The sequence below is a fragment of the Sarcophilus harrisii genome, chromosome 1 (assembly GCF_902635505.1).
Source record: "Sarcophilus harrisii chromosome 1, mSarHar1.11, whole genome shotgun sequence".
In the NCBI taxonomy this organism is placed as follows: Eukaryota; Metazoa; Chordata; class Mammalia; order Dasyuromorphia; family Dasyuridae; genus Sarcophilus; species Sarcophilus harrisii.
In genome coordinates, this window is record NC_045426.1 from 505,540,483 (window position 1) to 505,565,529 (window position 25,047).

General features: G+C 34.1%; 1 protein-coding gene across 1 annotated transcript; it reads right to left on the reverse strand.

The window, feature by feature from the left end:
* Nucleotides 1–8,960: 8,960 nt before the first annotated feature.
* LOC100930321 (fructose-1,6-bisphosphatase 1-like) lies at nucleotides 8,961–10,388 on the reverse strand. Its single transcript, XM_003760061.4, has one exon. The coding sequence runs from the start codon at nucleotides 10,256–10,258 to the stop codon at nucleotides 9,221–9,223; it is 1,038 nt and encodes a 345-aa protein (XP_003760109.1). The 5' UTR covers nucleotides 10,259–10,388; the 3' UTR covers nucleotides 8,961–9,220.
* Nucleotides 10,389–25,047: the final 14,659 nt, after the last annotated feature.

The following is a 25,047-nucleotide window of genomic DNA, read 5'->3' on the forward strand; positions in this document are numbered from 1 at the left end:
ATAACATTCATGTACCACAATTTACCCAACCATTCTCCAATTGATGGGCATCCATTCATTTTCCAGTTTCTAGCCACTACAAACAGGGCTGTCACAAACATTTTGGCACATTCAGGTCCCTTTCCCTTCTTTGATATTTCTTTGGGGTATAAGCCCAGTAGAACATTGCTGGATCAAAGGGTAAGCACAGTTTGATAACTTTTTGGGCATAATTCCAGATTGCTCTCCAGAATGGTTGGATATGTTCACAACTCCAACAATGCATCAGTGTCCCAGTTTTCCTGTATCCCCTCCAACATTCATGTGACATGGTTCTAAGAACAGTTATAGATTTTACCTTGAATTTTCTAGGGCAGGGCTTAATTTTCTTATTTTTTAAATGAGGGCTTTTTTGCACTATCAAAGAGCTGGAAACAAAGGTAGTGTCTTTCAGTTATGGAATGACCAAACAAGTAATAGTAGAAGAATGTAATGGAATACATTGTTCTATAAGAAATGAAGATGCTTTCAACGAAGCTGGGTTTACTTAAAAGCAGTGATGCATAATGAAGTGAGCAGTTGTATACATTGACTATACTCTCATAATAACTTTGAGATATTTTAAAACTCTGATCAATGGAATGATTAACCACAATTTCAGGTGATTGATGAAATGACAACTACCTCCCGACAGAGACCTAATCAACTCAGAGGGCAGGATGAGACATAATTTTTGGATGTGACCAAATTTTTTTGGATGAGGGAATTTTTTCTTATTGATTTTAAATATTGGTACAAGAAATTTTTCTCCCTTTTTTAATTGTGGAGGATAAGAGGATGGAAACATATTTTGTTAATTGAGAAAAAATTTAACTTACAAATTTATAAAAATAAAATGAGTTGAGCTAGATGATCTTTACTGCCTTTTCCAGGCCTAACTTTTATGATCTTGTTAAAAAAAAAATAGGACTCAAAAATTGGCAGTGACATGGTGTGTGTTGACTGTCTTACTAGATTTTCATTTTATGAATGAGTATACTCACTTGGTTTGTGTAACATTGAGTCAACCCTGTTGGTGAACTGTTGAAAAGTGGGGCTGCTGTTATATAATATGAAATCTGGAACCTAAAGCAGTTCCCCTTTCGGCCAAAGAGATCACAACTCCTCCCTGCTTTTGTGGATGGTCTTCAAGATAGTTTGTTGGTTCTTGTCCTTTGTTCTTGAAGAGGATGAAAATGACGTCATTGTTAAGAGTTGTTAAAAATGTGTTTGGCTGCTCAGATCAGTAGAAGCTTAGAATGCTCTACTACAGGTTAGGCACAAATGTTCCATATGAACATTTGGGGTAGATTCTCTAAATTTGCATATTTCACATTTCTTTTGAGCTACTTCAATTCTGCTTTGGTCAAAGAGCATAGCACCTTCTCCAATGAGGGCACATGATGCTGGGTGGTCCTGTGACAGTGTCTCCCATCTTATGCAATAGACTCCAAAGTTCTTCAGAGAGACCTAAAGCATATCTTTGTATCTCTTTTTCTTACCAAACTGTCCTGAAGGTGACACTTCCCACAGACCAGACCTCTGGGCTGGAACCTTTCTTTGGATCTTCTCTTATTGTTCCAGAAGACCACTGTTCTACCTCAACTTTTATTTGTTCTTAATCATCTTACTTTCACTTTGTAGCCTCTTTTGGGTTGTTTGTGGGGAAAATTTGGAGAGCTTGGAATTTTCTGACTTACTTTACCACTTTCCTAGAATCCTCTCTGACTTCAGGTCTGGCACTCTCCATTGAGCCACTTAGCTGTCTCATAATCCTTAAGATTACACATATATTTAAGGGACCATCTCTCTCTGTCTGTCTGTCTCTCTCCTCCTCTGTCTCTCTGTCTCTGTCTCTCTGTTTCTGTCTGTCTCTGTCTCTCTGTCTGTCTCTGTCTCTGTCTCAATCAGTTTCCTCAAGTATAGAATGAGAAGTTGAATTGCATATGTTTAAAAACGACAATAAATTAACATTTCTATAGCATTTATTATGTAACAAACATTATGCTAAGTACTTCTAGCTGTCCTATGGGTTAGATTACATGATCTTAATGATTTCTTCCACTTTAAAATCTGTTATCTTAAAGTGGCTTTTAGGAACTACTCTTAAGTCTACCCAAGAGAGAATGAGAAACTATAACATGCCTTGTTTCTATACAGGGGTGGATAATCTTGTATAAGATTCATTCCTGAAGAAGCCTGTCTCTACTAATCGTTTTTCTTGTGATAGATCTTGCGATAGATAGGTTACGTTCACTGGCTCATTCAACCTCAACACCAATGTTTCAGGGATAATGCTATGCCAAGACAAAGAACTATATGAACACAATTACAAGACACTTTCCACACAAATAAAGTCAGATCTAATCTCTTGTAAAAATTTTAAGTGCTCAAGGATAGGCTGAACTAATATAATAACAATGACAATATTAATCTACTTATTCAGTGCCATACCAATCAAATTCCCAAGAAATTACTTCGTAGAGTTAGAAAAAAATAACAAAATTCATTTGGAAGAAAAAAAGGTCAAGAATTTCAAGGGAATTAATGAAACAAAAGCAAATGAAGATCGCCTAGCTATACCAGACCTAAAACTTTATTATAAAGCAGCAATCATCAAAATCATATGGTACTAGCTAAGAAACAGAGTAGTTGATTAGTGGAATAGATAAGGTTCACAGGAAAAAATAGTCAATGACTATAGTAATTTAATGTTTGACAAATCCAAAGACCCAAGCTTTTGGGATAAGAATTCACTATTTGACAAAAACTGCTGGGAAAATTGGAAATGAATATGGCAGAAACTAGGCATTCACCCACACCTAACACCCTTTACTAAGATAATATCAAAATGGGTTCATGATTTAGATATAAAGAGTGATATTATATATTTTATCATCTTTAACATATATTGGACTACTTGCCATCTAAGGGAGGGGATGGGGAGAAGAGGGGGAAAATTGGAACACAAGGTTTTGCAAGGGTCAGTGTTGAAAAATTATCCTTGCATATGTTTTGAAAATAAAAAGCTTCAATAAAAAAAGAAAGTTTAAAAAATGATATTATAAGAACAAAGGATAGTTTACATCTCAGATCTGTAGGGAAGAAAGGAATTTGTGGCCAAAAAAGAACTTGAGTACATTATTGAATGCAAAATGGATACTTTTTATTATATTAAGGTAAAAACTTTTTGTACAAACAAAATCAATGCAGACAAAATTAGAAGGGAAACAATAAAAAGGGGAAAAATTACATTGAATGGCTCTTGATAAAGGCTTCATTTCTAAAATATATAGAGTTGACTGAAATTTATAACAATTCAAGCCATTCTCTAATTGATAAATGGTAAACGGATATGAACAATTTTCAGATGAAGAAATGAAAACTATTTCTAGTTATATGAAAAGATGCTCTAAATCATTATTAATCAGAGAAATGCAAATTAAGACAATTCTGAGTATCATTACATACCTTTCAGATTGGCTAAAGTTACAGGAAAAGAAAATGATGAATATTGGAGAGGATGTGGGAAAACTGGGACACATACATTGTTGGTGGAGTTGTGAACTGATTCAGTCATTCTGGAGAGCAATTTGGAACTATATCCAAAGGGCTATCAAAATGTGCATAGCCTTTGTTCAAAAAGTGTTTCCATTGGGCTTATATCCGAAAAAGATCATAAAGGAAGGAAAAAGACCCACATGTACAAAAATGTTTGTGGCAGCCCTTTTTGTAATGGCAAGAAACTAGAAACTGAGTGGATGCCAGTCAGTTAGAAAATGACTGAATAAGTTATGGTATATGAATGTTATGGAATATTATTGTTCAATAAGAAATGATCAACAGGATGCTTTCAGAGAAGCCTGGAGAGACTTACACGAACTGATGCTGAGTGAAATGAGCAGAATCAGGAGATCATTATACATGATAAGAGAAAGATTATACAATGATCAATTATGATGGACATGGCTCTCGTTAATAATGAGGTGATTCAGACCAGTTCCAATGGTCTTGTGATGGAGAGAGCCATCTACACCCAAAGAGAGGACAGTGGGAACTGAATGTGAACCACAATATGGTATTTTCATTCTTTTTGTTATTTGCTTGCATTTTGTTTTCTCATTTTTTTTTTCCTTTATTGATCTGATTTTTTTTGTGCAGCATGATATTTGGGGAAATGTGTATAGAGGAATTGCACATGTTTATTGGATCACCTGAGGACTGGGAGAGAAGGTGGGGGGAAGGGAAGGAAAAATTAGAACACAGGGTTTTGTAGGGTGAATGTCAAAAACTATCCACATATATATTTGAAAATGAAAAGTTATAATTTAAAAAAGCTATTTGACAAAAAACATGGGAAAAGTGGACAAAAAATTGAGATTGGTAGACCATTTTATGTATAACATTGCTTAAATTCTATAGGACAGATTTATAAAATATGACCTGCATTTATAGTAATTCTGCACCTAAAAGTATACTTACAAAATAGTTCATACTTATGCCTCCAGTGAGAAAGCAAAGCTATTTAGCAATGAGACGTTGATTGAACTTTCAGCCTTGCATTAAGATTTTCCTTTTGTGTATTATTTTTATCGTACTAGGGGTGTGCTGGGATGTTATGGTACCAAGGGAAGGGACACACACACACACACACACACACACACATATATATATATATATATATATATATATATATATATATGATACACTTAAGCTTAATCTGCCATTATTATAATTTTTCTCATCTATTAAATTTAGATAATCACCCAAACAATAACTCAAACCTGATTTATAGCATTTGCTGATTTCTGAGGGGTAAAGGCTCACACAGAAAATTTAACAAGTGGTTCTCATAAGCTGATTCAAGCTGATTCTGGCACTCTATTGCATTGTACTCTCATGCAGGACAGAGACATTGGATGACATAAGGAGAGGGTCATCCTCAGGTGTTTTATAAGAAATATGAAACCCATAAATTTATTGTCAGAATAAATTAAAATAGGTAAAAGTAAAACAAAGGCCAAGTGGGACCCACACAAACCTCTTGACTTTGTCTCTCTTAGTAATTTGCTACTGGGGAGTTAAGTGCCTGCAATAAAAACACACCATGATACTTCCAAATTTGTCCATTTAGCAGTGGTCATTTCTCATAGCTTTTAAAAAAAAAATTAGTTCCAAATTTTTTCCTTTCTGCCTCTCTCTCCTTTATTAAGAAGGCAAGAAAAGCAAAACCTGTTACAAATATGCATAGTCCTTAATTAGTCCTATAGGTAGATATAAATATATAAATATGGATGATAGAAATATGTATGTAAGGGTTGTAGATTTGTATGCATGTAGGTTATAGTAGGATAATAATTATACCATAACATTGCAACACAATTTAAGAAATCTGATAAACATAATGATTAACCATTTATCTGAAGATGGATGGCATGTTTCATTAGTTATGTAGGAATATGATAAGACTATCCAAATTATTTGATTCTTTTGGTTCTGCGCACTTTACGTCATTTCATCCAAATCTTTCCAGGCTTCTCTGGAACTATTCCCTTTATCATTCTTATAGCATAGCAACCTGGTAGTTAAACATTTATCAGCATCTTTTTAGTCTTAGAAAACAGAAGACTTAAATTTGATCCTGAAAGTAATAGAGACTATATTAGAAAAAGGAGACCAAATACATTTACTTAACTGAAAAATTATTCTCTTGAGATAAATTACAGGTAGTCTTTCTAGAGAAAAAGAAAATCAGATGCTTGACCTTATAGATTTCCCCCTTTTATGGAGGATACATTTCTCAATAAGTGTTGAATGAGCTACAGGAGAAGAATGTGATTAGCACTGCTCCAGGTTTGTGGGCATTGAATTCCCAACCTAGGTTGTTTTTTGAAGGCTTGAGTATTTTATGATTATGAAGCTACAACTCCCAAATTCTGAGAAGTGAAATTTTCACAGGACAGAAAGCTTTCAATAAATGAGCCTTAAGGAAATTTGCAAGATCCTATGTCTCCAAATAAATCAACTATTTTTTTAAATGGAAGAACAATTCTCATTAGGGTACAATTATAGATTGCTTACAAACTATTTCATGCTTAAGAACCAATTAAAGATTTTAAAACATAGATTTAGGGCTAAAGGGCACTTTATAGTTCATACATTGTCACCCACTCAAATTTAAAAATAAGAAAGCTGAAACCTGAAAAAAAAAAACCTTATCTAAGACACAGGTGAGTTAAGATTAGTATCCCCCCTCCTCTTATGCCAAATCTAGTGTTCTATTGCACTATAGAAATCTATTGTTGAGAGAAAAAAAGATATGTAGATATGTCTGGGAAGAACCTAGCTTTAGTTTATGGTCTCTCCTTCCTTCCTTCCTTCCTTCCTTCCTTCCTTCCTTCCTTCCTTCCTTCCTTCCTTCCTTCCTTCCTTCCTTTTCTTCTTTCATTCCTTCCCTGATTTCTTTTAACAGATATGCAGTCAAGCAAAACAAATTCTCTCAATGAATGTATATAGAAATATACTTCATTATATACCCCAAATCTTGTTACACATCTGTCAGGGCATGTCTCATCATCATACTCGGGTATCATGGTTTTAAATCATAGTTTTTATAGTTTTCAAAGTTAATATTTCTTTTGATTATTATATGAATTATAATGCTGATCATTTCATCAGCTTATAAAAGTTCCCCAAATTAATTTTTATAACATTGATGACTTTGGTTTTGAACCCAGAAACACTGAGGAATGGGGAAAGATACAAGGACTGTATTCCTTCTACTAAAGTCTGCGTCTGCTCTGAGACCCAGGAGGAGAATTGCTTCACCTGTCTCAGCTGGGCACCAACCCCTTGACATAGAAGACCCCAATGAAACATAAGACACATTTCCTGCTTGCCCTGGAGTCGAATGAAAGTGCAGCCAAGGATATTCCCTTGTAAGGGATGTGGGGTATCAGGCCATTCATTATAGTTGTGGGAAATGCAGCTGGGGGATCACTCTAGGGAACTGGCCATGGACCACACAGTGAAAGAGGAAATCTCGTTCACTGCAGTTACCAAGACTAAAGAGAAATTGAGGCTGACGTTACAATTTCAGCATGCATTAGCATGCATGTGGAGCAGCTTCTTGTTACTAGACATGAATGGTACTAGTGTAACATAGACCACAATAAACAAGTGCAGCACCTTGCAATTTGGTTGTATTTAAGAAAAGCAGAAACACCGCCTCCCCCCCCAAAATCAATACAACAAAACCTCACTATTGTAGCATTTAGCAAGAACACCCCTGACTGAGAAAATGCTGTGGTTAAGTGATTTCTTTTCCTCTCTTATTTTCCCCTCCCCTCTGCTTTTCTCTTCTCCTCCCTTCTCTCTTCTCTTCCCTCCCCTCCCCCTTTTCCTTTCCTTTCTTTCTTCCCTTCCCTCTTCTCTGCTTTTTTTTTTCTCATTCAGATGTGTAATTTCATTGGTGTATGGAACTCCTGGTGAGGAAACTCTACCCTTACTCCCTCTACCCTTCTATGTTCTATAATTTGTAGACAGGAGAATTATGGCTATTCAAAAGTAAATCGACTTGGCTAGGGCTAGCCATTATGCATTAGGAACAGAACTTGAATCCACACCTTCCTGCTTCAGAAGCCATGCCTCTCCTATTATGGTTAAATTCTACCTCCTTCCCTCCTTCCCTCTCTCCCTCTCTCCGTCTCTCTGTGTGTCTGTCTCTGTTTCTGCCTCTGTCTCTGTGTCTCTGGCTCTGGCTCTGACTCTGGCTCTTGATCTCTCTCTTGCACGCACACATATACACACAAAGTTGACAGTTCCCTAGTGGATAGAGAGCTAGTCTCAGTCAGATAAACTCGTCTCTGACTTTGGACAAGTCATTTGCTGCTCAGTCTCCCAAATTTTTGATATTAAATCAAAGATACTAGTTCCTGTTGATAGAGGAAGTTCCAGGTCCTTATAATGAAGAAATCCTAGGTTCAATACAAAATAAATCATTTCCAATCATATGTTCCCAATTTCTTTTTTGTTTTGGAGGCAATTTGTGACTTGCCTAGGATCACATACCTAAGAAGTGAAAAAAACTAAGTATCTAAAGCTGGATTTGACTTAGGTCCTCCTGAATTCAGGGCCAGAACTCTTTCCATTGTGCTATCTAGTTGCCCTCCCAATTTCAATGAGTAAGAATCTAGTGCCACTACTCTTTTTAAAAGACTAGCCAGAAATCACTTATTATGATTTGAAAGTTGAATACCCTGGATCTTTGCACCTAATATCTCACCATTCTAGAGATTTATGGCGAGGGTCACAATTTTGCCAAGATTCTTAAGCACCATATTATGCTGGTTTGATAATTGGTGTAAGCAGATTATTATAGGAGGGACTAGGGAGTGGAGTTAAAACTAGCCAGGGACACTTCTGGATGGGAGATGAAGAAGGAAGGTAGGTCCCGGAGATTCTGCTTCCATCCAATTCAATCCTACCTCTTAAGACCAAGAATAAAGACTAAGGACTTTTGCTTATCCTGACTTCCGCTAATTCTAAGGTATCCAGGGTGCTAATGCTGTCATCACAATCTACACATCCTATACCACCACTTTTTCACAGAGAGAAGATCCCAACCAAGAAAGGATATCTTTCTGCTTCTCCTGACCTCTTCCCATCAAACACTTGTGCTTACCCTACCAAAAAAAAAAAGCACAATTAATCTATTACTATATTCTAACAGTCATTTTCTGTTAAAGATGACTATTCATTTTGCCATAAATCAGCAAAATGCTTATTTCCTAGGATTTAGAAATTCCCTACAATACTTGCTTCTTTGGTGATAAGAACCAAGGAGAAAGCTTTTCTTTGGGACTTAAATTGTCTACTTCTCCAACTCACAGCAGCCCAGTCACCTGCTACTGGTGGCTTTTACATTTTACAGAATCCCCTAGTAAAATACTATAGTCTTTTATTTGAAAGGAATAACATTTATTTCCATTGTCCCTCCTGCCTCTCAAATATCTTAGCTATTTGTGTTATTATAGAAATGGCATTTTGGTTAGTTTGCTCAAGACTTTATGCTGTGTTTGGAAGGATAGTGGGAAATATCTGGCATTTGAGTATTGCTTAGCCCTGAAAACTTGAGCATTCATGGTCAGAGTCACAGGATGTGGTGTGATCTTTGGCAATTTTTTTTAGAGTGACAATCTTTTCATTTCTCAGCATGCTTCTTATAAATCTTCAAGAACTCCTTCACATCCTCAGGAGACCCCAAAATCAGGGGTATTTTCTGATGGATTTCAGTAGGAACAATATCCAGTACTGATTCCTTTCCTGTGGTAGCCAGTCCACCAGCTCTTTCTATGATGAAGGCCATTGGGTTACACTCATAGATGAGCCTCAGCTCTCCATGGGGGCACATTTCATTGGCTAGATACAGAAAGATTCCTCCATACACCAAGGTCCTGTGCACATCTGCAACCATGGAACCCACATATCTTGCTGTATAGGGAGCTGTATTGTCCTGAGGGAATTTTTTTTCATGGAGGTACTCTAAGACAGCAGGCTCATAATCCTTGGTATAGCCTTCATTGATACTATAGATATTACCTCTGCTCCTGATCTGGATATTTTTATTGACTAAAATGAATTCCCCAATATCTGGATCCAGCATAAAGCAATTTACCCCAGAGTCTGTAGCGATCACTATCACTGTGGCACTGCCATATAGAGCATACCCAGAGCTTACTATATTCCGACCAGGCTGCAGAGCATCGTCCTGAGAAGGCTCACCAGTTGATGTCCTTCTATAAATGGCAAAAATGCTGCCAATGGGACCAAGGCAGTCAGTGTTAGAAATACCATCCAGAGGATCAAAGCAAACCACGTATTTTCCTCTTTTTTCCGGTTCTATTATTATGGCACTTGTATTTTCTTTTGACACAAGGACACATGTGGCAAAGGATGACCTTAATGTGTTAATAATCAGCTCGTTGGAGAAGACATCCAATTTCTTAACGTGTTCATTCATCGTATTTGTTGGCTGGGCAATTCCATAGAGTTGGATTATTCCCGCTTTACGCACGACGCAGGAAATGATTTTGACGGCAGTACAGAGGCTAGTGAGCAGTTGAGTAATTTCACCTGAGCCTTTGGCTTTCTTGTTTTTCTCCAAAGCAAAGCGGATCAGGGTGCTGTCCTCCTCTAGGAAAGAACCCTGGTAATCCAAAACTGGGTAATCCATGCACATTGCCTGGAGCCAGGGATTTAAAAGAGCTGAGAATTGGGAGCCCGGGGTTTGGATGAATTCAAAGGTCAAGTCTGTGACGGTTCTCTATGCTGAGATAATGACTGTTGGGAAACAGCCAGTACTGCACAGGCGCGGGGCGTTTGGAATGCAGCCTGATCCATCACCTACAGCTAGGTAAAAATAAGGATCCTGAGGAGACTGGGGGCGTCCTGGAAAGGAATAGTAAGAACTAGGAAGGAAGAAAGAAAACCAAAAATGTTTTGTCTTTATAATTAGTCTCTGCTACCTATCCTGACCTCTAGAAGAGGCAAGTCAAAGGCAACATTAAGTGGAGGATATCGTGTTTTTCAAATTGCATTTATTTTTTTTCTGTTTTTGCTGTGTGCTGCTGAAGCAGTTAGGAAAGCCAGCGTTGGGATTCAGAAGAACTTGCATTCAAGTTCCGATTCCAATATATAGTGGCTATCAGACAATCATCAAGCAATTGTAAAACACTTACCATAGACCAGGTACTGTGTTAAGCACTGGAGAGAATAAGGCAAAAATTTGGCACGATTTAAAGTGAAAATAAGGAAGCTCTCAAAAAATATAAAATATTCAAGTTGACTGAAGATTAAACAGATCTTAACCAATAACCCAATCTCAGAAAAGGAACTAGAACTAGATATAAAGAAACTGCCTGGGTCAGGGAAGGAGGGAGAGAAGGAGGGTGAAGAAATTGCTGGTATTGATAGATTCACATAATTCTTTTACATACATTACCGTAGGACAATGTTTTTAAAAAAAATTAGAACCAGTATACACAAATTATTCTCAAAGATTAAGAAAGAAAACACAAGATCAGATATCTTTTATGAGACAAGTAATACTTAGAAAAGAGCACTAAAACATAGAAGGACCACAGAATAATATTAATGAATGTAATGAATGAATGAATGAATGAATTCAAAAATTAAATAAAATCCTTTCAAATATAACAATGATTCATACTAGAAATCATTCATTATAGTTAAATTGAATTTATATCAGAGGTTATAAATATGCAAGGTTGTGTCAACATGAAAAATAATTAAAATAATTACTCATTAAAAATAAAAACATCCCCAAACCACATGATTATCTCCAGAGATGCAGAAAAAGACTTTCAGAAAGTACAATGTTGATTTATTCCCTAAAAAAAAAATCTCTACAAGGTATAGACATAGAAGGACTTTTTTCAGTATTATAAAAGTATCTATACAAAACTAAAAGCCAGCATCATATACAATAAGGATGTACTAAAAACTTTCCCAGTAAAAGAGTGACGCGAGGGTATCTATTCTTTCTGTTATTATTTGATATAGGTCTGAAAATGCTAGAAATAACAATAAAATGAGAAAGAAGTTAAAGACATAAATTTAAGCAAAAGGGAAATAAAACTATTCCTACTTGCTGACAATATAATGATTTATTTAGAAAATCCTAGGGAATTCATAAAAATTGTAATTGAGAGAATTCATAGCTCTAGCAAAGTGGCAGGCTACAAAATAAACTCTTAAAAAACCCTATATTATATGGATAAGACAATTCAAGAGGCAAAAATATAAAGGGAATTTCTATTCCAAAAAACTTAAAAATGCATAAACTATCTGGAAATTAACATACCAAGATGTACAAAATATCTTTATGGATTTAATTGCAAAGGGCTCATTAAAGAAATTTAAGGAATAGGAACTTGGAGCAGTAATATTTCATGCTTATGGCTGGATAATGCCAATATAATAAACATGACAATACTACCAAAGCTACTTTATCATTTTAATACTATATCAATTAAATTATCAAAGGTATTCTTGACAGAATCAATAAAATAATTTTTAAAATTCATTTTCGAAAAAAAAAAAGCAAATTTATGTCTGCATAATTAGTCTACCTATGTATCTATGGATATGTGTGTGTATATATCCAAAAGCCATTCCTCAATAAGCAAGTATGAGAACAAATAATTCTCAAAATAAGTGCAAACTATTAATGACTATGAAACAATACTCTAATTCATTAATAATCAGAGAAAAACAAATCAATGTACCCAGCAGATTAGAAAAACAAAAAGGATAAAAGATAGGAATAGTTGGTATTGGAGAAATTGTAGGATGATAGTCACACTAGTGTATTGTTGGTGTTGCAGTTGCAAATCAGTGGGACAACTTTGGAAAGCAATTTGGAATCATGTAAAGTGACTACACTCTGACCTAGAGATTCCATTGTGTAGCTTATTTTGGTGCACAATGTGAGATTTTACTCTCTTATCTACTCTCTGTCTTAGTACTTTACAGTTTATCTAAATTTTTGTTAAATAATAAACTATTACCCTAGTAGCTGTGGTTTGGGGGGATTACCAAACATTAGATTATTGTGTTCATTTGCTTCTTTATATTAGGTACCCAATCTGTCTCACTGATCAGATGGAATAGCTCTTAACAAATATAAAATCTTTTTTTTTTTTTGATTGAGGCAGTTAGGGTTAAGTGACTTGCCCAAGGTCACACTGTTAGGAAGTATTAAATGTCTGAGGTCAAATTTGAACTCAAGTCCTCCTGACTTCAGTACTAGTGCTCTATCCACTGTGCACCTAGCTGCCCTGTAACAACTCATTTTGATTATTGCTGCTTTGTAGTACAACCCAAAATTTGGTATTGCTAGGCCAGTCTTCCCCCCTCCCCTCCCCCTTTTATCCTTATTATTTCTCTTGAGATTTTTGACCTTTTATTCTCCCAGATAAATTTTAAAATTATTTTTTCTGTTTGCTCTATTTTATCAAAATATCTTTTTTTTACCATTTATCAAAAGTAGCTAATAATAATCAATATAGCAATAATAATAATAATAATAATAACAGCTAGCATTTAAGTAGTGCTTACAATGTAGCAGGAACTATAAGCACTTTACAAATAACTACCTTGTTTGATTCTAATAACCCCGAAAGGAAGATGTTTTTATTATTCCCATTTTAACAGTAATGGTTTTATTGACTTGCCCAAGGTCTAATAAGATGATAAATAAATATGTAAGGCTGGATTTAAACCCTCTTCTTTCTAACTCCAGGTCCAGTGTTCTTTTCTTTTTAGCTACCCAATCTATTGATACAATAAAATAATAATCAATTATGTTTATAAATTTTCTAATATTGAACCATCACTGTCTTTCTGTAAAATTAAACTGGTCATAATATATAGTCTTTGTTTCATGTTGCAAAGCTTCTTTGCTGATATTTTATTTAAAATTCTTGAATCAGTTATCATTAGGAATAATGACTTATAATGTTCTTTTATGTTTTGACTCTCCATAGCCTAAGTATTATGACCATATTTATAATATGATGGGAATATGTGTAAGATACAAAATGAATTTGGTAGAATTCCTTCTTAGCAAGGAGTTTATGAAATATTAGAATTCACTGTACTTTAAATGTTTGATAAAATTAGCCTTTAAATCCAACTATCTGGTTGTTGCTATTTTCCTCCTTTTGGAAGTTCATTTTTGACATATAATTTCTTCTGAAATCTGATTTTTTTTTAAATCTCTTGTTCTTTTAACTTAGATAGCTTATATTTTTATAAATATATATCCATTTTGCTTAAGTTGTTTTACTGGCATATAAGTGGGCAAAGGAATTTCTTAAGCTATTTTTTATTTCTTTTATTGTGAATTCTCTCATTTTTGACACAGGTAATTTTGTTTTCCTTCCTTTTTAAAAGCAAATATTAAATGGTTTAATTCTCCTCCAAAAATAACTCCTAATTTAATTTCTATGATTCTATTATTTCTATTTTGATATTTTAGAGTGATTTTTTATTTATTGATTAATACATATAGATTAATTATATATAATATATAGGTATACTTTATAATTTATAATATAATATATAGATAGATTAATTAATTTCATGCCCAATTTGTTAATCTGTACTTTTTATTTTTTTACAAAAGTATTTAGAGATATATAAAAATCTCCACTAAAGCTGCTTTGGCTGCATGTACCCTTTCCCCTAATTTTAATACATTGTCTAATTATTAGCATTATCTTCATTGACCTTATCTATAATTCCCATGGTTTTTCTTTGATTCACCAATACTTCAGGATTTAGATATTTAGTCTTCAGGTAATTTTTAATCCTTACTTCAATGGTCCTGTAATAGAAAAAAATTATTGTATCTTAGTCACTAAAAGATGCAGTTAGTATTTCTGTTTTTCTGAATTTATTTATGAGGTTTTATGCCCTAATTCATGGTCAATTTTTGTAAAAGTGGCACACATAGTGGAGAAATATGTATATCTCTTTCTAATTCCATTCTATAATTGCCAGTGATTTATCATATCTAACTTTTCTAAAGTTCTATTACATTCCTTAATTTCTTTCATTTCTTATTTTTTGATTAGATATATCTACTAATGAAAACCATACATTGAAGTTCCCCAATATTATAGGTAGTAAAACTCCCTTCTATTTTATTACTCCTTCTATTTAGCTTTTCCTTTCAATGTTTGTATGCTATGCTATTGTGTGTATGTGTGTACACACACCATATATATAGTTAACATATGTTCCTATATGTGTACATGTGTGTATATTATATATAAACATATGTACATGTGTATATATATATAAATTCAATACCATGTTTATTGAATCACAATTAATCATTTATGATACCTTTTTATTAAAATATTGCTTCCCTATTTATATCTTTTAATCAGTTTTTTTTTTCCTTTCACCTTGCCTTAGATCATGATTTCTAGCCCTGCTTTTTAAAGAATCAGCTGAAGCATAATAAGATTTGCTCTAACTCTTATGATTATTGTGTGAATTTTATATATCAAATTTTTTCTTGTAAATGATATATTATTGATTCTGTTTTCTAATCCAATCTGCAATCCTCTTCTATTTTAAGTGAGTTAATTCTGTTCACATTTGCAATTATGATCATTAATTATGTATTTCCATCCATCATTTTCTCTTAATTTTTTCTTCTCTTTGGTCTCTGATGCTTATTTACAAAGAGATTCATAAATCAGAAGTAATCTTAGCATTTATAGTGTATGCTTCAGTTCCCCTATTCCCTTTCTCTTCCTTTCACTCAGAATACAGTCATGGGTTCTTACTTTTTCTCTCTTCTCTTTTAATTCCTTCATCTTACTTCCTACCGTGAAGTTTGTATATGAATAATATATCCCTGAATCTACCCCTCTCTCTTATTCTCATCTTTACTCTCCCTGATTTCTATTATTTCTCTCATGAATTGAAGGTGTGTGAACAACTACAGCAATCTATTTGTAGTTTTGTGTCCTATCATTTTTCAACTAGTTCAGATGAAATAGAGGTTTAAATGATACTCTTCCCCCATCCCTTTCTTGTTTATATTGATTTTTTTCTTATATATTTTGATTATGGAATAAAAAAATTCCTCTTCCTCTTCTTCCTTAGTTTTTCTTTTTTCCTTTTATTTAAGGGAATCAAAATCACATGATTAATCCCAAACTCTCTATCATATTTGACACTCTCTATGACAGGGTTTTAAGTTTATACTTCTATTACTTTCCTCCTATAGGAAAGTAGGAAAATAAATACTCCATCCTTATAAAGTTAGTTCTGATTGCTCATTTGTTGTTACTTTTTAATATTTCTCACATCTGCTGTGCTTATATTTTAACCTGTCTGCTTACCTCTGATCTTTTCATCAAGAATACTTGGAAGTCCTCTAGGTCATTAAAAATTCTTTTTCCCCCTTACATAATTATACCCTCTTTTGATTGATAAATTATTCTTTGTTATAAGCCTGTATCTTTTGCTTTTTATAATTTATATTGCATGCTTTCCACTTCTTTATAATGGTAGCTGCTAATTTCACTTTGATCCAGACTGTGGTACCCAAATTCTTTCTTTCTGAATGCTTGAAACATTATTTATTTATTTATTAGACCTGGAAGCTTTGTATTTTGCCCATGGTGTTTTGGAAAGTTTTCATTTTGGTATTTCTTTCAAGAGATGACCTTTGAATTCTTTATATTTTCATTTTATTCTGTTATTCTAATGTATTGTGTCAATTTTCTTTTTTAAGATTCATTGATATATAATATCTGTGAAGGTTTTGAACTTTTGTCTTTGTTGATGCCAGCCTTCCCTTTCAATGTTCTCTCTTCTATCCATATCATTTGCCCCTATTCTCTTCCAAGTATCCCACTTCAGTTTCTAATTTTTTCCTTTTATTCAGAGCTACAATTGGACATACTTTCACATGGGGATGGAGAGTAGTATAAGAAAGGGCAGGAGTGGAGTAGAGGCTACGATGGTTCAGAGTATGACCATGGGAATAGTTGTATCAAAATTGTGTGAGTGGTTCATTTCCCAGGAATTATAGGACAGGATTAGGGTAGTAATTCTAAACCAAAATAAGGAGCAAAGGGACAGCAGCCTCTGTACTTCCACAGGGAGAAAGCAAGACCCATTCCTCCTCCCCAGGGAAGAAACATGCTCTGTGGATGTTGGTACCATGTGGATAAAGCAAGCCCTGGCTACCTGATTTTAATTACTGATATACCCTTATCAAGGCCTGCTCTAAGGAATGTCTTTGATACTAAAGCACACTAAAAAGTAAATCAATGAAGACTGATTAAAGTATTAATCTTCCCCATAGCACTGCATTTCAATAGTGATCAAAATCTTAAGAAAAAGAAAACAGCTTTTATTTTTATTTTTTAACATTTTTATCTAAAGTTTTAAGTTTTCCCTTCCCCCTTCCTTAAAAATAAGCAATCAGATATAGGTTATACATGTGCAATTATATAAGACAAAAAAGACAGTTCTCAGGAACAATTTTCAGGCACTAAAACTGATGATTTTTCTAAAGATGTTGGTAAAATCCTACGTGTTCTTGGTTCACAAAGGTAAACATGGTGATGTGGATGAAAGATATTTATTTAAGGATCCTTGATCACACTATTGCTAAAAATCACAAAATTTTGTTAACTACTTGCATGCTGATAAGAAGGGAAGTGGACTTCTTCTTCCTATCCACCTCTTTTCATATCCTCTTCCTACAATTGGAATTTTGCTATAATGAAATAAAATACAACTTACCATACATTTTTTGAGATTAGACAACTCTGTAATTGTTGCTTAAGAACAGATAAACCAATGATCAAAAAAAATCATTAAGTCTTTCTTTGCATGATTGCATTTGATTTAGCAGTCAATGTTGTAGCTAAATAATGAATTTGTTTTATCTTAACATATATATTTCTGTATAGATAATGCATTTATTATGTGCAATATTAGCACATAAAAATGGAGATCCTATTTGACAGGCACTGCATATAGAGATGTTTGTAGGCAACTAGGTGGTACATTTGATAGAACTGGTATCAGGAAGACTTGGGCTCAAATCCCAGATCTCATAGTTCTAAGCTATGCCTGCTTGAGTAAAATTCTTAAAATTTTCTTCTTTCCCCCTCAATAGTGTTATATTTTTCCAATTACATGCAAATATAGTTTTCAACATTCATTTTGTAAAATTTTGAGTTCTAATTTTTTTCTCTCTCCTTCGCCTCCAACCTCTCCAATCTGATATACATTATAAAGTTATTTTAAACATGTTTCTGTATTTGTCATGGAACAAAGGGGCAAAACTATGAGAAAGAAAAAACAAGCAAACAAACAACAAAAAAGGTGAAAAAAACCATGCTTCATCCGCATTCAGTCTCCATAGTTCTTTCTGGATTCAGATAGAATTTTCCATCCCAAGTTTATTGGAATTTCCTTGGATCATAATATTGCTGAGAAGAACTAAGTCTATCTTAGTTGATCATCATATGTTCTTATTTCTTTGTACAATGTTCTCCCAGTTCTTCTCACTTCATTCAGCATCAGATTATATAAATCTTTCCAGTCTTTTCTGAAATCAGCTTCCTCCTCATTTTTTCATGAACAATAATATTTCATTATGTTCATATACCATGCCTTGTTCAATCATTCCCCAATTGATGGACATCCACTCAATTTCTAATTCCTTGCCACTACAAAAAAAAAAGGCTGCTACAAACATTTTTGTGCATGTGGGTTCTTTTCCCTTTTTTATGATCTCTTTGAGATACAGACACAATAGTCACACTGCTGGGTCAGCAAGTATGCACAGTTGTATATTGCTTCAAAGGATATTCTTTTTTCAAAGGTATTGCTTTAAATTGTTGAGTAGAAGTGTTAAGAGCTACATTTTTGTTCTAACAAGTCAAATGTTTATTAATAGTTAACAAACAATAAACACATCGAGATCTATATGCCCCTTCCAATCAACTGTATGACTGAGGATGAGATCTGCTAGAAAACCCCTTAGGAAAGCCTGAAACAAACTGCCTGAAACAAATATTCAGCAGGGATATTTTCACTACATACATAAAGATTTTGAAAAGGTGAGAAATTAGGTTTCCAGGTCAATGCTATTGATTCTCTTTAGTGGGTTAATGATAATAGTCACATCTTTTCTCCTATTTGTTCAATATCTTCCCTCTTATAGATATATCATAAATTTAGAGGTGGAAAGGGCCCTGGAGACCATTTCGTCTTATTTCCTCATTCTGTAGATGAGGAAACTTAAGAACAGAAAAATTGTGAGTTGACAAGTCACACAACTCATAAATGGCAACTGAACTCAAATTCTCAGGACACAAAGTCCACCTTGAAAATCAATCCCTTAAGTAACCTTAAAATTTGTGTTCCTACTAGCACAGACCAATTCTATCTATAATTAGTCTGAAGTAAGTGTTTTTTCCTATCATGACTTTCTTTAGTGCCATTTTCAGTTCCTTGTGTGATGATTTTATTGTCACAGATGAAGAAAATAATTTGTTATAGTTGTTATATCATTAATTATATTTTGTTCTTTTTCCAATTTAATCTTTAAACGTCCTGGAATAAACTGGTTTAATTGGATTTCCTGCCTAACTTTCTGCAAATTTATTTTTCCCTCTACTACTTCTCACTTTATGAGCAGATGTTACTTATAACCTTGGACCTTTCTCCATAAGGTAAATGATTTTGCAGTGGTATGGTCTTTGGTTGTTAAACCTCTTGCTTTGCAAAAAAAAAGGTAAGTATTTATTGAATAAAGAAGCAGGGCTCTTTTGTCCTCATGTTATGGTGATTGACTTCTATTGACTGATCTTTTTTAGGAAGTTATGATAATCCCATCTATTAATCTTCTGTATGAAATGGTAAATAAACTTATTAAAATTCTCAGGAAAATAGTATGATCTATTTAAATGTCCAACTTTTTATTTGTCATTAACATCTCAGTTGAATAGGTCAGGTTTCAGCCACTTAATTAAATTCCTTGTCTTCTTAGTTTTTCTTTAATTTGATCTTGATTTTTGCATTTGTGCTAATAATAAATAAATTGACCAAAAATATTCAATACTTACTATGTAACAGGCTCTGTGCTAAACTCTGAGGATACAAGAGAAAAAAAAGCATTTCTTGCTTTCAAGCAACTTAGGTTCAAAGAGGATATATATATATATATACATATATATATATATATGTATATATATACACACACACACACACACACACACACACACACGGATGCATACAAGAAGCATATAGAATACCTGAAAAAATATATATGTATATATATATATATATATATATATGTCATTGTCCTCCCTTGTTCAATTATGTATTAATAGCAAGTAATAAAGCATACATTGAATTCAACTAAATTATACATACATGGTATTTAAATAATAAGGTTCTTAAAATATATATCTGCACACATATACTATATATATATTTATATATAACAGTCTGATAGTATACAGATTTTGAAATGACTTTTATTAGGAAACAATCATTTCTTCCTGTTAAAATTAATTAATTTATTTTTATATTGTCACTTGCAGATATTTAATGCCTTTTAACTCTCTTCCAAATAAAATATTCTTAATATCTAGCTTCTTTTTTCTTGATTCTGAACCTTATTTTCCAGCGCTTTTTTTATTTTCCTCCCCTAAGTTCAATTATTTATTAATAGCAAGTATTAAAGCATAAATTCAATTCAACTAAATTGAATTATGTTGTTTTTAGTTTTCATGACTCTTTTTGTTGAATTTTTTTGCCTCTATTCTCTGTAATAGAAGTTTGAGCAATGTCTATAGTTATCTTTATGGCATCCTTTTTAATTATGTTTATTAGAAGCATTATAAGGCAAGGTGACTTAAGTATCTGGGGAAATGATGTTCCTTGTATCTTTTGGTCCCAATGAAACCAAATTTGATTAATCCCTGTATTTTCTTTCTTGCAGAAAAACTGTCCAGGAACTTCTTATTGTCTTTTGGCTTCATTTTTAGTGAAAATATCAAAGTTTATGTGACGGTTTTTCCAGTAATATGTGAATTCATTAGTTGCTGAATAAGGAGATAATGTTTAGAAAACCAAAAGAAAATCTAAAACCTGATCAATTCTTAGCCTCTTATGCCCACTTTTCTTCCATTCTGTTATTATTGATATAGAAATGGAAGGAGATCATACAGAAATAAAGTCCATATTTTTAAAATTTAAATAAATGAAACTCTCCATGGTTAGCTAGATTTATGGTATCACATATAATGTCCCTCTGGAACTTTACATGAATAGTTTAATGGAACATAAAAGGATTTGCATTGTACTAGCATAGCCTTTGAGAGCCTAGGATCACCTCTATGCAATCCTAAGGCATTGCTGGAAGGTGGGTGGGGAGGGGATATATATATAAATGTGGGCATGTATATATGGAGGATATAATAATAATAAAAAGAAGAAGAAGAACTTATATAAGAAGAACTACTTATGTGCCATGCTGGCACTATGTTAAGTACTTTACAAATATTATTTCATTTGATTCTTACAATAACCTTGGGAGGTAGGTGACATTATTATCCCCATTTTACAGATCAGGAAACTAAAATAAAAAGAGGTAAATGACTTGCCCACGATCACACAACTAGTAAATGTCTGAGACGATATTTGAACTCAGACCTTCTTGACTTCAGACTCAGAGTTTTATGCTTTATCCACTGTGCTACCTAATTGCTGTATGATGTGTATGTATATGTATATATATATACATATACATACACACATATACACATAACATACACACATACACACACACACACACACATACACACAGAGATTTAATATAGTTAAAACAAATACAATTAACCTCTTTCCTTGGAGTACAATGTTATGAGTTAGCTGAAATGCCCCCCTGAGCTTTTAGAGAATTTAGTATGATAGTTTCTTTCAGTTATATTCACTTGCACATGCAAGTATTTGTACAAATGTCAATGTCTCTATTGGTAAGAGTCTTTAGGATTTGGGAAAATGTGCATCTATTTAGTCTAAAATGACATACCAGTTATAGGATAAAGAAAATTAAACAAGCATTCCTCAGATCTCTGACCCTGACCACAAAGTGAAATCCCAACAAGAGTCATTAAATTACAATGTGTACTTAAAATAACAAATTTGAAATCAAAATGTTCCAAGTCATTAAACTTCCAAATGATCTTTGAATGAAACCCTTCTACATTTAGGTTCTGGACATCATTTTGGCTCCCACCATAGCATCAAGGGAGAGATTGGCAGGGGGTCCTGGGTGGGAATATAAACAGGCAGCACTGAGTGGGAATATAAACAGCCAAAGCGGTCGGGGTCCCTATGGGAAGCAGCATTCCTTTTGCATAGTTTATGTGTGGACATCAGAGTCCAGAGCTAGTTTCAAAAAGCATGGGCAGATTTTTAGAGTGAAAAGTACATCCAATTTCCTGGAAACCAAAGCACCCTGCAAGAGGCCCACTTCTGGAGAAACTCCAGGTGAAGAGTGAAGATAATGATTCAGAATTATTCCACTAAACTTGCCGTTATATCTCCAGACTGTATCAGGGCTAGTTGGGATGATCTAGGATTTAATCTTTGGAGGACCCAGACCACATAAAGAGAAGAGATAGAAGGTTATAAAAATAGGGAAGAAGGAGAAGGAATAGAATGAAGAGGAAGATATTCCTAAAGCACTGATCTATCCATATCATTCTCCTGTTCATTAAACTCTAGTGGCTTCCTATTAATTTGAGGAGCAAATATAAACTCCTCTGATAGGCATTTAAAGTCCTGCAATCAATTAACATTCATTAAGCACCATTTCTAAATACCATACTTTCAAATGCTGAGGATAGATACAAAACCAAAATTAGTCCTTCTCCTTAAGGAGAAAACATTCTAACCAGAGAACCAATAGACAAATTACTAGGTGCACTCACAAAAGGTAAAGAATAAATGGAAGGCAGTCCAAGATGGGAGGGCTCTAGCAGCTGGGATTAGTGGTAAAGCTTCCTATACAAGTTGCCTCTCTCTTGAGCTAAGTTTTGAAGAATTCTAATGACACCAAAAGATGAAGGAGAGGGGAAAGACTATTCCAAGAATGGGGTATGACCTCTAAAGAAAGGAGTGTCCTGTTTCAGGAACTTAAAAGTAGGCCGTATGACTGGAAATTAGAAGGTAAGAAGAGACTAACCATCTTTTTGTTTTAAGTTAGCTTTATGCATCTTCCATTCACCCAAACTGGCCTTGCTGTTTCTCACATTCAATATTCTATCTCATTTGTAGGTTTGCCCAGGCTGGGCTTCATACTCTAGGTATTCCCTACATTCTTACCTCTGCCTCTTCTCAATTTCAGAACTCAGTTCAAGGGCTACCTCCTCCATAAAGCTTTAATTAATTCTCCTCCCTGTCTACTAGATGCTAATGTTTCTCCCCCTAAAAAACAATGACCCTGTATTCATTTTTTTCCTGGCATATAATATGTTAATATGTGTACTTATCATTTCTTCTAATATAATGTAAGTCCTTTGAGGGCAGAGATTGTTTCATTTTCATCTTTGTATTCCCAGTGCCTAACAAAGTGTTTTATACATAAAACATACTTACTATATATTTGTTGGATTGAATTATTTTACTAGTAGTCCTGAGTACTTAATTTGATGCTTTGTCCATAATGAACACTTATTGTTTGATTGATTGAGGAGGAGGATATAATTGCCTTCGGGATGCCACTTTCCACCCCCACTCCTTATTCCCCTCTGGCTCATTCAGGTAGCCTTTTATAACTCCTTTCTCTAACTCTTTTGGGTTTGTTCTCATTACTCCACCCACTGGCTTCCTTCTCTGAGGCCTCACCCTTGCTTGCCCTGGCTCTCCTAGGACTTTCTGGCTTGGGTCATCTTCAGCAGTGGACAAGCAGAGAAGTCTTGTGGTGCCTGATGACCAGCCTCAGCTTGGGAGAGGTGCTGTCCCCATTGTGTGGCTCCACATTTATGAAGGGTTTGGCCATAGAAGCTCTCATAGACTCTTTTCAAAGGATACCAGGGGAGTATTCACACTATCAAAATCATGATCTCAACAATCTTGAAATAAGGACTTTACAATCACTGTATTGTGGGAGCAGAGTGGCCTGAAATAGCCATTTTAACCAATTTTCACTTTTGTAGAAATATTAGAAGCCCACCACCACCAACTGACTTGCTCTGGGGCTCCTCTAAAAGTAAGTCTTTCTGGGAACCACAAGTATATTCCCTTGTGCCAAATAGCCTCATTTACCTTCTACAATGCATCTTTCACCTTCTCCCCAACTAGAGCCTCCTAAATTTTTTCCTTTCTTTGCTGAATTGTCTGGCCAAATTCCTTGTTGTTAAACAATCAGTGGAATGATGATTCTCTGTGAGTGGAGAACATCTTTTTTTTTTTTTTTTTTTTTTCTTTTGTAATCCCAGTGTCTAGCATAGTGCCTTGAATCCAGTAAATTTGCTAATTGGTTGATGTGATAGGTCTAAACCAGGGGTTCTTAATTTAGAATCCATGGTGTCTGTGGATGAATTTCAGAAGATCTGTGAAGTTACATGGGAAAAATTACATCTTTATAATCAACAAAATACCTAACATAATTGGTTTCTTGGGGTCTTATGTATTTTATTTTATGCAAAAGGGTCCATAGGTTTTACCAGAGTGCTAAAACGAATCACAATACAAAATAACTTAAAGATTTCTTATCTAATTCCCATTATAATGGAGTTTAGGAGGAATAAATGAGGGAGGAGAGAGGATAAAAGTGTCACTGTGGAGGAAGAAGGCTGTGGTCTAAGGTATGGCACAGAAGTTAAAGCAGATATCTGTTTCCAAAGTCACCTTTATTAGTGGTAAGCATAATGGAAAATATAGAGAATTTTAGGTACACCAAAAAGGTTCTCATCTAGTCATTTATATACCTTCTCTACTTGCTCATTGATGCTTGAAGTCTCACAATTCATTACCTTAATTGAAGATTCTCATCAGTCTGTTGAACTGTAAAACCACATAGGAAAAGTTATACTTAATTCTCAATCTGACATTTTTGCCTTGGTGTTAATGAAAATATCAATTATTATTCAGTGAACAAGTAGGGGAAATAAGAAGAAAATACAGAGCACCTAAGATTCATGTGGGTGTTAGGAGATGAAAGGAGAGAGTGTGCCAATGTAAAGAGAAAAATGGCCCCTCACAAACCTTACTAACTTTACTGTTTTGCCATATGTAGGTATTGCTTTCCTAGAAGATTGGGAACATGAAGATTTCCTACTGCTTTAATTTCTATCTCTTTCCAAACATATAGCAGCTGAAAATATAGTTGAAACTTTTTTGTGGTAGGAAAGAAAAAAAAATTCATGACATGTATGTATATACATA